The following is a 16,506-nucleotide window of genomic DNA, read 5'->3' as shown; positions in this document are numbered from 1 at the left end:
TAATCGCGGTATGTGGGCCAGGAAGAGATTGCGCAATGTTTTATTTCATGTCAATACTCTTTACTTACTCAGAATGATTCCAAATCTAATGTTGAGATTTGGCTTTAAATGTTTAGAACACTGGTCAACAGAAAAGCCAAAATCTTGTAATGGATCTGCCAAGAAGAACACAACAGATTAGGTGTGAGTACATTGCATGCTTTGCAAAGTTCCATTAAAAGTTCACACCAATGATATCATTTTTTTTCTACATGAATCACTAAAATTGATTCAAAAACATATTGTCCAGCACTTTATTTTTGCATAAACTCCTGATGCCATCAAACATCCTTCCAAGTCTCTCCATAGTTAATGTTGATCAATGCCATGTTCCAATGGCAGGCTCTCAATCTGAAATGAGCACAGGGTCTTGATGGGTGGGTTAGACCCTTACTTAACATTTTTATCGTTGCTTGAATTCTTGTAGTTCCTGAACTTTTGGCCTTAAAATTTCTCACTGATTATTTGAAACATTTCATAAAGCATTTATTACATAATTAAAAAGAGAGTAATACATGCAGATTTTCAAAGTTAGGACCTGCCTTTATAATTTTGTCCCATCCCACTTCAGTCAATGTAATAATTTTCTCCCCTAACAGTCCATTATATGCAAGGTATTGTGATATGATAGCGACTGCAAAGATAGGGTCTTTTACACATACCTTCTGCTCATTCAGAAAGCTCCAGAGGCTCATCTATCCCTCAGAATAAAGTCAGGAAATGTCCTACTGGCCTCACCTACCATACTCCACATCATGAATCCATTCTCCATTTCTTGAGGTCAGGTAATCACCCAGCAAATTCACACCATGGTTACTTGCTCACTCGCTTTCTCTAATGTGTAATGGTCTTACCCTTTCGGCTGTGGTCTAAGTGAGGTCTTGGTCATTCTCATCTTTTTTTATGAAGGTTTCCCTGATCATCCCCCAAATGTTTTTTGGCTTCTCTGAATTCCTAAAATAGTTTTGTCTGAAATATTTTTTCAAAGCGTATGAACATGTATTACTTTGTACTCTGCTCTTGGACTCATCCTACAACACTTAAAACATGAAACTCCTGAAAGACAGGAGCTGGGTTTTTGTTTTGTTTGTTTTGTTTTGGTTTCTATTTCCTTTTCCTTTATGTTTCCCACTGGGTCTTAGAGAGAACTGATTTTAACTGAGTTGTCCTCATCGCCGAGCTGTGCACTTTATAAGAGCTTTCTGTTTAATCCTCCAGACTCCCCAGTGCATAGCGCAGAGCCCCTCAGTCAGACACATGGAAAGCACCCCATACACGTAGGCAATGAGTGGATGAACAGACCATGTGTCCCTCAGCTCCAAATCCAGCCTTCCGAGGTCCACTGTAGAGCTGGGGCTCTCTGTAATCACATTTCTCCTTTGGCATCCGCCAACAGAGGTGAGAGAGGGAGACTGAGGCTGAGCAGGGGAAGGAACCAGCTCCTTCTTCCATACTTGCTGGTCCTTCAGAGTGTCACCTGGCGATGGACTGGCACCCTGGTAGTGGCAATTGGTTCCAGTGTCCAGCTCTGTTCCTCACCTTCTCAGAATCAGTGGAGGCTCAGCTGCGTGGGCTCCTAAGCTTCTGTGAGGACAGTTTCTGGGGCAGACACTGTCTCCCCATCCCCAGAAATCTGTGCCTCAGCTCCACAGGACCCTTCTTGGAAGCCTCCAGGTTGTGATAACTTCAACCTCTGCCCTCTGTTCTCCCAACTCTCGGGGTGATCGCTGCTGACCACTGACATGGTCTGTATTTTCCCCAGGGGACCCAGACTCTTAGGACAAACGACAATCTTGAGAGATAGCTATGATTTTCCTCCTTTCACAGATGGAAAAATATAGACTCAGAGAGGTTATATTAACTTATCTGGGTCCTGGAACTGTAAGGTGGTGGAGTCAAGATTCGAACCCAGACCTAAACAACAAACAAAAAATGACAGCCTAGGATTGTGCACAAATATTCACCAAGTAGAGCCTCAAAGCTGTATGTTAATGATTTAATTTGTAAGATGGCCTGGAATATTTTGTGCATGGGCATATGGCATGTGATAATTCTGTTTCATAACTGGTTTTAATTTCAGCTTAGCTATGAGCTCACATTTGTCAATGATGGTGTTCCAGACAGTTTTATCATCCACATTGCTGACCTGGAAGATATGTAATTGTCTGGTATCTGCCATGGAAATGATCACTAGGCTCTTTTGCCTTTCAAATCTAAGGTACAGTTTTGTTTGATCAAACCCTCTTGGATCTGCCATTCATTTTCCTGGGGAAAGGCCATTTTTCTCTTACGCTCACTTTCCTTCTTCATAAGGACCTTTGTGCTGTCCCAGGCTTCTCTCAGCTTGGGAAATGGGAGCAGGAGGTATGGAGACAATTGTCCCTGCTACGTATTTGGCACTCAGTATTGAAAAAGAGAGGCCAACAGACGGACATTCAGGAAAGTGCACCCACAGAATTGTGAATCAATTCAAACTGCTGTCTAAGGAAAGATAATAGAGCTACATACGTATCCCTTAGCTGATTAGCAGTTACAGAATTGCACTGTATGTTTATCGATATTTTAAAAGTATAGATAGAAAGAATGAACTAAGGGAAGGAGAAGGAAGTAAAACATCTTGGTACTGGCAAAATACTGTTAGGAAAATAATCTTAATAGGGAATAAAGTCACAGAGAAAGCAGTAGGTTTCTTCTCTCTGAGGATGGTGTATGTATATAAAAACATTAAGGCAGTTTGCTTCAAAAGTGCTTAGGGGCTTGGTGATCTTTCCCAGCAGTTATATGTTATATTTATTCTATATTTGAGATCGAATTTTATATCTGAGACTGAATATGCAGTTTGGAGTTGTCTTGGGGGAAGTGACATCAGTTCCTCCTGGCCCCCAGTACCACCCTCACAGACGCGTGTCCTTTCCTGTGTTAATATGTATTTTCATTCAGGCTCCATATTGCCTTGTATTTTCCTTGTGCCTTTGCCATTCCTCCACTAGATGCTGTAAGGCAGACTCCCAGCCTCAGGGCCTAGCACACTGTCTGAAGATTATGCTAAGTTCCAACTGCTTCTTTGCTGAATGAATGATAAAGTTTATATACGTAGTAAACTTGTAGAGAACTCTAAGGCAGGTTTTCTCAACCTCGGCACCACTGACATTTTGGATCAGATAATCCTTTTTTTGTGGGGGTTGTAGGATGTTAGCAGCATTTTTGGCCTCTACCCCGCAGATACCAACAGTTCCCCAACCCCCCTCCCCCACCCCGCCCCAATCCAGTTGTGACAACCAAAGATGTCTCCAGACATTGCCAAATGCCCCCTGGAGGACAAACCTGCATCTGGTGGAGAGCCACTGCTTTTAAGAATTGCTTTCTCAATTACCAGATAAGTGCTTCCGACTCATGTACCAAAATAAAAGATCGTGGGTTGCATTTTTTAAGTAGTCCTTCTTATGTAATATGAGAACTGCTGGGGGGTGGGGTGAGAAGGGTTACTCCTTTGGACACTTGCCTCAAGTAATTTTTAATACATATAAACTGGATTATCTGAACTTGGATCTTCTGAAGGAATGAAACTGGAAAGTTAATGAGAGTTGGTGTTCCCGGGCTGGGAGGGCAGAGATAAATATTTCCTCTAGACACTTAATTGTAGAACAGCCAATGAGCTGAGAAAAGAGGCTAAAGCTTCATGGTGCCATATACAATCTTTTCATCTTGAGTACTTTTTCCTTAGCCTCTGTGTGATGCCCCCCTTCTGTTGGTTCTGTCGACATCTGTGGCTTCTGACCAAGGGAGGATAGTGGTTGCAGTGAGTGAGCCCACATGCTCTCAAACTGCCCCCACTGTTCCTTGCCTCTGGGACGCTTGTATGTGGAAGGCAGGCTCCTCTGAACGGCTGAGAGCAAATCGTGGTAGGGGTGAAGAAGAGGATCCAGGTGTATATCTGTCTTGCATATTAGGGGCAGTGACAGTCCAATGCATCTTGGGGCTGTTTTCCTCCTCATTCATTGGGTAGAAGAGATTTAGATAAGCAGGTGGGCTAAGTGTGGGCAGGGTCTTAACAAATCTCAGCTCCAGAACAATTTTTGTGCCTTAAGCTCTGTTGGTGGGCTGTGCTCTTCTAGTCTGGACTGGAGCTGGGCAGTTGTCCAGGAAAGGACAAGCTTGCCTTGGTAGTTTCTAGCCAGTTCTGGGCCTCAACTGGAGCCAGGGTATAGAACACAGAACCCAACAGCACAGGCTCAGGATATGCAGTTCCTCACCTGAGGGTGGTGGGGCCATAAGCATGATGGGTCTGGGGGGAGTGGTGCCCTCTGCGGGGTTCCCTGCTGGTGTGTTCTTTGGTGTGGGTTGCTAAGTCCTGGAGTCCCGGAGCACCCTGCTGCCTGTTTGCTGGGTGGTTTGAGGGTTGCAGGAGGGGCCAACTCTCATGCTACTATTTTTCATATCTCATGAGTCTGCTTGAAGGTTTTTTTTTTTTTTACCTTATATTTGGAACAATTACATTCTCAAAGAAAGTTCAGAAAGATACAGAGAGATTTCACTTAACCTTCACTCTGCTTTCCCCCATTGTAACATCGTACATATAATATAGTACAGTATCAAAACCAAGACACTGACATTGGTCCGATGGAACAGGGCTTATTCAGATTGTACCAGGTTTTATATACATTTATGTTGTGTGTGTGCACACATGTGTGTATGCATGCAGGTGCACGTGCATATGCTTTTACAGTTTGATGGCTTAAGCTTTACAAACTTGTTGCCACCCCGAAACAGAGCTGACACTCCTCAAGCCCCACCTCCACTAACCTTCCCACATCTCTGCCAGGTCCATCGTTAGGCTTGTCCATGTTCTTCCTGCTGCAGGAAGGCAATGTCTTTCTCTCTTTCTCTACCTCTCTTCCTCTCTCTCCCTTGCGGGTGGGTGTGGGCTGACCAGTTGGAAATCTGCAGGGCAGGTCAGCATGCTAGAAACTCAGGCTGCATTTCTAAGGTGCAGTCTTGCAACTGAGTTGCTTCTTCTGGAAACTTCAGTATTTTCTCTGAAGGCCTTCAACTGACTGGAGGAGTCCCATCCACATTATGGAGGATAACCAGCTTTAAACAAAGTTTATTGATTGTGAATGTTAATCACATCCATGTAATGCCTTCACAGAAACATCTTGATCAAACAGATGGCCACCAGAGCCTAGCAAAGTTGATGCATAGAGTTCATCATCACAGGGTGCATTTTGTGCTGTATTGCTAGAACCCTCAACAGCCCTTCCAATTGTGTGTTCACAACCCTTCTTGCTCTTATATGGCCCGTAGTTAACTTGGGAACCGAATGTCTCTGAGGGGTTCCATATGTTTCTGGGATGAATATACTGAGCCCCCTACAAGTGGCAGGCATGATGCTGAGTGCTTGGGATATAGAGATGTGAAGAAGCCATCTGAGTTTTCAGGAGCATGAGAATAGGGATGTCCAGGTCCATGGAATCACAAAGAGTGAGCCTGTAACTGTGCCTGGGAGTCACTGATGGTTGTAGAAGGAGAGGGTAACATGGTCTGATCTGTGCTTTCCTTACCTGCAATAATTTCTCTCCCTTCTATCCAAACCCTGACCTCTTTGGGAAATGTTACCTCATTCCACCAGCTTCTTTCTCTTTATTCCTATGAATTTATGATCTATGCTGATTATTTAGCATGTAATGTGGGCTACGTTGTGTAGTTACTCAATGCTTTATATGATAATGCCTTGCCTCCTCAACCAGTGTCAGATCCTCGAGGCCAGGACCTCGCTACTATATGTTATTATATCATATTCTGTTCTCTTATAGTTTGATGAGTTCTCCTCCTCCCATCATATCTAACACCCCCCTCCAATGGCAGATGCTAACTCAGTGTTTGCTGGATAAATGGCTCTGGCTTTTATTTTCTACTTTCTGAAAACATGTTTACTTCTGTCTGAAGCATAAAAATCAATTTGGCCAATTTCCAGTAAATGTCTTCAGAGAGGTTGAGACCTCACATAGGAAAACTTTGATTGCCTTTGTCTTCTGCACCTTCACAATCCAGCTCAACCAACCCCCCCACCAGGATTCCAACTGGGGTTCCCTCATTCGTCCTTCCCCTGGTTTCTCATGGCACCCCGTGTATAGCTCTATCGTTGTTGAGTGTGGTAATGATCACCAGTTTGCATCCTTAGAACGCACCAGGGTCCGAGCTGTGAGTGGTCAGGAACTATGCTGTGTTTATGCATCATCAGATAACCAGCATCTAGTCTAGTGGGCAAGGCCCAGCATGTCAGACTGTTGGATATGTCGACGGAAATGAGAGAAAGTCAGACAGTTTGAAGATCCAGAAGGGTAGTTGAGCTTTCACTTCTAGCTTTGGTGGGAGCCAGCAATTACTGGGAAAGTCTGAGTTGTGAGGCCAGTGATCTCAATCTCTCCCTCCCTAAACCCGGAAGGTTCTCTTGGAAGGTGCTAGTGTATCAACTTTGTCATCACAATAATGGGAATTTTGCTGTGGCACTTAGGATGGAGTTTCTGAGTGTGGTTGAAAATCGAGGCCCAGGCCAAATAGTAGCAGATACTCCTCTGTCATCTTTGAATCCCCCCCCCCAACCCAAAATAACAAACAGACCTTGCTTTTGGCTTCTTCCCTTAAGTTGGATGATTACTGATTCTGCAAGTTTGTATTCCGTTTACTATATACATATACAATATATACAATATATATATACAGTATATATACAATACTATATATTACTATACAGGCCCACTTGTGCATGGATCTGGAAGTTCCCTTTCTTGCATGGCCATATTTTGATTGGGCTGTTTTCATTTGCTTGTGTGATTCACAGGACAACTCTCAAGGGTCACCGCAGATCCCCAAGTAGAGGATGGTGTGTCAGGCTCCATGTGTAAGTGAGATGCCTTTGCTGGAAATTCATTACCAGGGCAACAAAAAATTAACTCTCCTCCTTTCTGTCCTTGATGCCTCTGGTGCATTCCTTATACCCCTTCCCTCAGACCCCTTCCCTGTCTTTGAAGATAAAGAAGTGACTTACAACGTGGCAAATGTATTCTGGCTATGTTGCTCTGTTATTTCCTGATCTCCCCTAGTTTCTGCCTTTCAAACCTTGTCGCTATAGGACAGCACAGGGAGGCCCCCTGATGGGACAGTATTTCAAATAACAGCAGCTCCACCCTGTTCCACTGTCTGTGGTGGCATTTCCTTGGGAACTGACCCGCCTGCCAAATTCAGGTCTATGACTTTGCTCTCGTTTTATCTTGGGTATGCAGATGGCGGATTCAAACTGCTTACATATGGTTCTTGATATCAAACACAACAAAAATGGAAGGAACACCATCACCTCGGAATGCCACCTGTTTGTAATATAAGAGGCCAAGAACTACAACACTCTTCAGCTGCCTGGTAACATTGATGAATGTGTTCTTGAGTGTGAGGATATGTTTGTGCTGCTAAATTCACAATTCAGATCCCTTACTCGTGTGCTTCTAACTGGGAAACACATGGAATCCATGGGAATTCATTATTGACAAAAAAGGGCTGTGAACCTGAGCTGCCCCCTTGACATCTGAATCACACTCCCCTGGAATGACCTGAGATGGGCTTCCATCAGGTTAGGAGGCGATGGTTTTCGACTCAAAATAGAAATGTTAGAGACTGTAAAGAGATAAATGATAATGAGGATGAGCTTTGATCCAAAGGACCTGGACAAATGTCTCACAAAAAATAACGACCCAATTGAGGCCGTTCTGCTTGAACTTTTGCATCTTAAGAATAGATTGACAACGAACTCTAAATGCACAGATTTATTCTGTGTTATCCATGGCTCCACACAGCGCAGAATCTTAACATGAGGATGAGAGGAACTTGAACTTGTCTCCTCGCTGGCAGAAAGTGTTATCTTAGTGGCTCAAGGATGGGAATTCCTACTTAGCTTCTCATTCATCTTTACTGCATACCTGACATACAGCCAGAAGAGCACCTGACCTTGGGGACACAAAGCAAATCAGAAAATGCTTCTGCTCTCATCTGGATGATAACACTTCCAGCATCTAATTATAATACTACAGGACCAAATACACTCAATAAAAGATACATGTATACTCTAAATCTCTTATTTTACGGTCAATGTATAGTCATCATTTTGTGGTCTTCTGTGTGCAAGGTACACACTCCATGTTACCTTGGACACACTCCATACTACTTGACCCAATCCCTCTTCATTTAAAACTCAGTCTTACTGATAGTGTTGCCATTCATTCTTTCAATAGTATTTATTAACTGTTTAATATGTGCTGGACACTGCTGGTGGCTGTGGGACCAGGGTGGGACAGGAACCTTTTGATCAGGTCAGTCTACCCAGAGCCCTACTGTTGGTTGACTAGTGACCAAATTACCAGGGCTTCCCCAAGTCTAGAAGCATCCAAGGAACTTGCCTGTTCTGTTTGGTATAGATAATTATTTAACTTTCTGTTCCTAAGCTGGAGTCAACCCATATGGGATGGAAAACTGGAGAAAAGTTAGATTGTTCTTGTTTCTTTTGTTTTTAGAGGAAAATTAGACCTCAGAGCATGTGTCTCTACTATACTTCAAGGGTGAGGATTTGCATTTCACTAGCAGATAAACCTCTTCCCTGGGAAGGAGCCCAGGGAAGCCTTACACTCTCTGGCTTAGGAATGTCAAGAACCGTGGCAGTGTTTGGTGACACCGAGACACAACCAGGATGCACCTGCCATATTTCATTTCTGCATTTCCTGCAAATCTGTCTGTTTTCTGACAGGGGACAAGAACCGGGCCATGATGCACAGGTGGTTTACTTGATTGCGTGTGGCTATGAAGATGAACTCTGGGACTGTTCTTTAAATGCTGGGCATGCTGAAAAGGAATTCTTTCCTGCTTCTGGAAGCCATGAACTAGGTATGGTTTAAGAGAAAAAGCTAAGGCGTTTATCCTCAGTGTCTGGGATTATGGAATATGAAGCATGAGTGAGTAGGGGCTGGTAAACTGGCTGAGAGCTAACATCAGACATCAGCCCTGTCTTTGCTCATTTACAGAACTGGATTTGAAGCCAAAGGACCAGGTGGTTCTAAGATATATATGAATCATTGACTCTGTCCCCTGTCTTGTGGGTGACCAGGACATTGGGTATTAATATCCCTGTTTTGTGATTGAAGAGGTTGAGATCTAGGGCAGTGAAATGACTGATTGCAGTCTCCAGACTCAGCCTGCTGTGGTTCTGCCCTCATACTGCCGAATTTAAGAGACAAACAGCAAGGGAGGTCAACTGACTAAGAGAAGGAAACAGAGCTTTGGACAGAGGCAAAACGAGTTCAAACGCACACACCAAGACCCTGTTCCTCTCATGTCTCCGGCTGATCACAAGGAGGGACGAGGAGGCAGAACCAGCTCCCCAGTTTTGCTAGGCTTGCTGGCTAGGCTCGCTTGCAAGGATTGTTTGCTAGGATTGCGTACGTAGCTCACTTATTCCGCAAAGGGGCAGCCGTTTCTCACCATAAAGGACACTGGTAAAAGCACAGAGGAAAAAGCAAGGGCGTTTAGAGGGTTTTTGTAAGAATTAAGAAAAATAATTCACGAAGCATCGAGGCCAGTGGTAGCCACATTGTAGATATTCAATCATTGGGCAAAAAAAGGGTGGATTCTGTTAGGAGAGCAATGTTGACTCTACTTCCTGTGGTCGTAGAAAACGAAACCAACTACTTCTTTTTAAAATTTTCTTTATCCACCCCCCTTCATTTTTCCCTTCCTTCTCCTAACATAACATAATACAATGAAAGTAAAAATAAAATTGTCTTTTTCACGTTAAGAGCACTCTCGGTTTAATATAATTTAGTAAAGTTCAATAGATATTTCTGAAATAAAACCCGGATGTCAGCTAGGGCCTCTCAGCCCTTGAGATATAAATAGGATCACGTTGAACACGATTAGTGGTTGGGGATGTTCTTCAGTACTGACTCTCAAACGTGGCCGTACACTGGAATCCCCTGGGGGGCGCTGTAAAAATAGTGATGCCTGGGTCCCGTCCTAGATGTTCTGGATACTGCCTGGGCATCACACTTCTTATATACTTCTATTGTCCAGCCCCGTTTGAAAACCACTGTCATAAGCCACACCAGGTTGTGTGCTCGTTCCCTGAGCTTAGGATCCCATGCGTGGGCTTCTAGATCTACTATGTATCACTCCAGGCTGAAACTTTAACCCCTTCATGGATTTCCTAAGAAATGTCCTCATAAACCTTTTCACAAATTTTATAGCTTTTATGAAGATTGCTGAGGCGGAGAGGGGAAGGGTTCACTATATTGCTGGCTCCCTCCCTCCCTGTCTTCATCTCTCTTCTCTCTCTGGAGAAACAACAAAATATTTCCCATTGTCTTGGTGCTGAGGGCTTGGAAGGACACCAGGCACCTCAAGGCCTCAGCAGCTACCCCAGTGACTTGTAAGGGAATTCTTTCAAGAAAGACAGGGCTCTGCTTAGTTAGAATTCTTGGTACAGCCCCTAAGGGCTTTTTTTTCTATTTTATTTCAGGAACATCGACTCAATGCCGAACACTAACCCAGGCATGGAAAGGTTTGAGATGGGGGCTCAGGTTCCAAGAGGATAGAGCTAAACAAGGTAGACATTGAGGGCTGTTGGGGGAAGAGGGAGCATAAGGTGGAGGGCACGTGAGGGGAAGTGGGAGTGCAGGCTGGGAGAAGCCCAGCGGTCAGGACAGGTGGGCCACCTGCATGGGCTCGCTCAGACCTCTGCGCTTAGATGAGAGCAATCGCTTGGGGTAGGGAGCCAACGGATCCCTGAAATTAAAACCCCCAAACCAGCTTGTGATTATAAATGAAACGCATTCTGGCCTTAAGTAAATGATTAAGAGATCAGCTGTGTCTTTTGTGGCCTTAATTGGCTTTACTCTCCTCTGCCCTCTGTGTCCATAAAGGTGACCAAGGTCCAGAGTCAGTCTCAGAAGCTTTGAGTGTCATTCTTGGCAGAGTGAGCCGTGTTGTGTATGTTCGGTGTCTCTCCGTAAACTTTCATGACCTTTGGGGATGGAATGTCAACTCATCCCCCTACTTTGTACTGAGCAGGTTTTTTTCTTCTTAGGAGGCTGCCTGTGTCCCGGGACACAGGGACAAATACGGGCTACACAGAAAGAACAACCTCTTCATTTTCAGCAGAGAGGTAAGGTTTAAGCTATAAACTCTCCAGACAATATCTCTATAAGAATTTAAGAATAAAAAAAAATACAGTCCTATTTCTGAATTCTCCACTCCGATAACATCTTGTTTTGTCTGATTATGCTGTGTAATAGGTACTGGAAAATTGTTTGTTGAGTGAATAAAGGAACGTTGATAAACAATCAGACAGGGGGAAGTAAAGGGATTAAAGTGATTTTGGAAAAGGTCCACCTGCTCCTTTACCTCCCCAAATGTTTTCCTAACACATTTCCCGTTTAATAAGTCTCAGTCTCAATCCGTCCTCTCCTAATACGAGGGGACATAAAGATCATGTTTCCCCCATAGTTCTCAGTACTCGGACTGGGGTATAAATGTTCCTCCAGTGAGACTGTGTTTGGGACACATATTTGAAGTCAAAGCAGCCCGTACAGCCTGCTAGCAATTGGACTTTTCCTAATTTTGGTGGATGCCCAGAAAATGGAGTAGAGATGCTACTTCAACAGGGAAGACAAGAAACCTAATATCACTTGTTTATTGATCTGATCACAACCATGTTTGGAGCTCCTACCATGGGCTGAGCACTGTGCAGGGTGTGGGGATACAAAGACCAGTTAGTTTTAGGCATAACCCCTGACTTTTTGGAAGGACAAAGGAAAGGTAAACAGACCATCTCCACACAGTGTAGCTACAAGGCATAGTGAAGGACAAGGAAGGTGTGCATAATCTAGCAGGGGTGGTCACAGATGGCCACAAAGTAGATGATGCCAGAGCTTAGACTTGCCAGGTGCAGAATCTGGAGGGAGGGTCATCTGTGGTCACTCTTGTAGCCTTGACCACAGGCAGGTGCTGTTTGAAGCACTATATGTATATTAGCTCGAATCCTTGCAAAAGCCTTAAGGGGCTCATTATCTCTATATATTAGAGTCTGGGGAACTGAGGCAAGGAGGGTTTAAGGAAAGTGTTCAGGGTCACACATCTGGAAGGGGCTGGAGTATGAACCCAGGTAGATTGTCTGCCTACAGGTACTCTTTCTCCAAGAAACTCGGGGCAGAAGGAAAAACATATGCAGAAACTCTGAAGTCCCAAAGAGCATGTAATTTCTGGGAACTTCACCTTTGCCAACAAAGCCCTTAGGCCGTTCTACGTTTGTGGGGCTCACTTTGAATATTATAAATGCAGCCAGTTCAGGGGTGCCTGGGTGGCTCAGTCGATTAAGCATCCAATTCTTGGTTTCGGGTCAGCTCACGATCCCGGGGTTGTGGGATGGAGCCCCACGTCGGGGTCCTCACTTGGCGGGGAGTCTGCTTATCCTTCCCCCTCTGCTTCTGCTTCTCCCATTGCTCTTTCTCTCTCTCTCAAATAAATAAATGAATAGATAAATAAATAAATAAAATCTTTAAAAATAAATGCAGCTAGTCCAGGTTCTTCAAAGACTTGAGGTCAGAAGTGGGTGGTGATTGTTTCAACACACACAGACCTTAAAGATCCTAGAGTCACCTCCAGAAGGATCCTGAAAAGTCCAGAAGGACTGAATTTTCTTGCTTCAGTTGTTTAGAATGGTACTGGAAAGATCGATTTCTGCCTTCTTCCTATTTCCCAAGAAGCAGCTAGCCTTGATGAAGCACAGGGTTCTGTGGCTGTTGGGGTTAAAAAGAGCCTCTGCCATCAATCGCTGGCCCCCATCTTGCAGGTGAGCTCTGAGTTCTCACAGTTTCTCTGGCTTTGCTGATCATCTGCCCGTTGTGTAGAACTGCATGATTGTGCCACTGATGTCCAGTCTGACACAAAACCAGTTTACCTTTTGCAGCCCTTAAATACCCCCCCGCCCCCCCCACATATGCACACATCCCACCAAAACAAAAACCCCAGCCCTGTCTCACTTTGGCCTTTTAGGCGAACCATTTGAGAGGACTCTTTCTAGAAGTACTAGGAATAGCAACTTCTACCCAGAATTTAAGTCAAGGTGACAGCTAGCCATTACTCCACCTCACTGAGTTCTCTTTCCTCACCTGTAGAAGGAGACACTTGGCACACTTTAAGCTTCACACTTCCTCCCGGTGCCGGTCTCTCAGACGCCCTAAAGGCGGGGGCCATGGAGCCTGCACTGTGGGGCTCAGCATCTGCACTGTCGACAGAACCCCCGAAAGCAAGATGCAGGGCATTGGGCTCAAAATGGCCAGGTCTTTTTTCTTTTAACTTTTTATTTTGCCATAATGATAGATTTACAAGAAGTTGCAAAAAAAGAGTACAGAGTCCTGTATATCCTTGACCCACCTCCCTTCATGGTGACATCTTACACAACTGGATCTCAGAACCAAGGCATCAGCACTGGCACCATCTACGGACCAGTTTTTGCATGCATGCGCATGAGTATGTCTATGCACACACGTGTATGTGTGGTTCTATGTAATTGTATCGCATGTAAACACCACCACAATCAAGAAACAGACACAAAGGATCTTCTTTGTGTTCCCTTTGATAATTATCCTCTTCCCTACCCCTAGTAACCACTAATCTGTTCCCCATCAATATAATTTTGTCATCCCGAGAATGTTATATAAATGGATCCATCAGTATGTAACCTTTTGAGATAGGATTTTTTTTTTCATTTGGCGTAATGTCCTTGAGATCATTTAGATGGTGATGTGTATCAATAGATCATGCATGTTTATTGCTGAGCTGGATTCTGCGGTATGGACGTATCATGGTTTGTTTAACCATTCACCTGCTAAGGGACATTTGGCCAGTTTGGAGCTATTACAAATAAAGCTTTTGTGATCTTTCACATACAGGTTTTATATAGACATAGTTTTCATTTCTCTGGGATAAATACCCAGTACTGGGATGGCTGTGGAATATGGTAAATGTATATTTAGTTTTCTAAGAAACAGCCTCACTGTTTTCCAGAGCAGCTATATATTTTACATTCTCTCCAGTGATGTAGGCAGTCCTTTTCAAGAAAAATTCTTGCTAGAGGAGCTTTTTCCCTGGGGAAAAATCAGAGGAGGAGCTTCTAGTGCAGGACAGGGTCAATAACTCCTATACCTGCTCAGCCTTGGAGATTGTGAACGAGGACTCCCTCCATGACATGAGGAGAATGTTCCCAGGAAAACACTGGGAGCCACGAAGGGCGCAGGCAGCCACAGTTAATTATTGTTAATGCCCCTATGGGGTGAGTAGGCTTGGATGATTGTGGTAGGGCACCTCCTTCCTTAGCCACCAACCTTCCTTCCCAGTGCTACCCTCGGGGCCCCAGAGGCAATTTTGGCCACACTCCATCATATGGCGGCCTGCAGAACAAGTGTTAATTCTTTTTTTTTTTTTTTTTTAGATTTTTTTTTTTTTTTTATTTGAGAGAGAGAGAGAGTGTGAGAGACAGAGAGCACGAGAGGGAAGAGGGTCAGAGGGAGAAGCAGACTCCCCGCTGAGCAGGGAGCCCGACGCGGGACTCGATCCCGGGACTCCAGGATCATGACCTGAGCCGAAGGCAGTCGCTTAACCAACTGAGCCACCCAGGCGCCCACAAGTGTTAATTCTTGAGATTTGTTTCCCTAATGCTTTCTGGTATGAGATCAACTTGATATATTTTTCATCCCCCTTGGGTACTGCTCTCCCCACCTGTGGTAGTGAATTGTCCATGCTGCCTCCGATCCCTCATCAGACTCACAAGAGGAAAAAAATCAATTTACACTTTTCTTAGGAAGCAAGCCTATAGACAGAGCTGACGTGTTGTCTCAGTCTGTCGGCTGCCATGACAAAATACCACAGATCGGGGAGCGGGGGGCTTCAACAACAGACATTTATTTCTCACAGCTCTGGAGGTTGGATGTTCACTGTGCTGGCTGACATGGTTTGTGGTGAAGGCCCTCTTCCTGGTGTAGAGATGGCCACCTTCTCCATGGGTGTTCATGTGGTAGAGAGAGAGTGAGCTTGCTCTGGTCTCTTCCTCTTATAAGGACACTAGTCTTAGCATGGAGCCCCCCTCACATGACCTCATCCAACGCTAATCACTTCCTAATACCATTGGAGGTAACCAATGGTATTGTGGTTTAGGGCTTCAACATATGAATTTTGGGGGGATACAAACATTCGGTCTTTCACATGTGTAAAGACCCTCCTCTTCACTGGTAGCATGTTGGCAAAAGGGCATTCAGTTGACACTGTCTCCACATGTGACCACCTTGACTTAGAATGAAGAGCAGGGCCCTGTCACAGAGAGGCATTTGAAGGAAGAGGAAGTGTTCAAGGAGGATCACCGGCTCCTTCTTCATTAGAAAATAAGAGGCACAGGATCTCCAGGGCATGAAATCAATGCCTCCTAAACATACCATGGAGATTTCCTGAGATGGTGAAGTGGGTACCAGACTTTCTACTAGAGGGTCTTGTACTGAAATCAGGGAAGCAGAATTCCTCATTCCTCAAACCAGTTCACCATTTCTTCCTGTATCCCCCACATTGTGAGATGGAGACAGAATAGGTCTGCTGGATGTCCCAGCTCTGCAATAGAGCTCTTCCTGATGGGGAGGAGGGAAATGTTTCTATGGGAAACTTCTCGTTAGCACTTTGTCGCTTGTGTGACATAGACCACCCCATGGCATGAATAATATAGGACTACAAGCACTTACAGGTCAGTGCCAGAGGAGGAAAGAACCAGCTGCCTTTGGCTTGGCAGCCCCTCTGCCAGCAAAATAAACTCCTAAACAAAGAAAGGGCTCATTTCTCGCCTTCCCAAAATCAACACAATCCTACTACTTCCCTCCTGGTTAGAGGATTAAAAACACTTTTGCTAAAAACGACAACAAAAAAAGAATTATATTGGAAGATAGCAAACTGACAGGAAAGATAAGATGGGAAACCTGACCTCGGATTAATACATGAGAACAGTGCACCTGCCGAATGCCCACAGCCTCCCTGCCCACCCCCCATTCCCACACTCAGGTTAAATGCACCACATGTTGATCACAGCAAAATTTTAGGTAGATCCCTGATTCAACTCTTCACCTTTCTCTTTCACGTCATTGCTGTAACCATTTGGATATTGTTCAGCCTTTTCTTGCCATCTGTTCATGTGTTTTCAGAACATAACATTTAAAAACTGTTATTGTGTGAAAACATTACTAGATGAGACTGGTGAACCTAGAGCAATTCCAAATACCTTCTTCCAGGCTTCAACCTGAGAAAAGTGGAAAGAATCGTCCTGGGCTGGGAAACCTTTTCTGATACAAAGAGATATAAATTATAGGTGCTGCCAACAGCTTGTAATTATAAAAA

General features: G+C 44.4%; 1 protein-coding gene across 2 annotated transcripts in view; it reads right to left on the bottom strand.

The window, feature by feature from the left end:
* Window positions 1-16,506, bottom strand: part of LY86 (lymphocyte antigen 86) — a 59,130-nt gene that overhangs the window by 26,707 nt on the left and 15,917 nt on the right. The window contains exon 2 of one of the 2 annotated variants that reach the window (XM_028122850.2): window positions 69-155. The exons of the other annotated variant lie outside the window; for it this stretch is intronic. Within the exon in view, the coding sequence (XP_027978651.1) occupies window positions 69-155 (87 nt within the window). The remainder of the gene's footprint in view (window positions 1-68; window positions 156-16,506) is intronic. 2 annotated transcript variants of the gene reach the window in all.

The sequence above is a fragment of the Eumetopias jubatus genome, unplaced genomic scaffold, assembly GCF_037043125.1.
Source record: "Eumetopias jubatus isolate StellerSeaLion01/CBP00866 unplaced genomic scaffold, mEumJub1_p1.0 scaffold_6, whole genome shotgun sequence".
NCBI lineage: Eukaryota > Metazoa > Chordata > Mammalia > Carnivora > Otariidae > Eumetopias > Eumetopias jubatus.
Note: the sequence above shows the minus strand (reverse complement) of the source record. Positions and strands in the feature narration are given on the sequence as shown.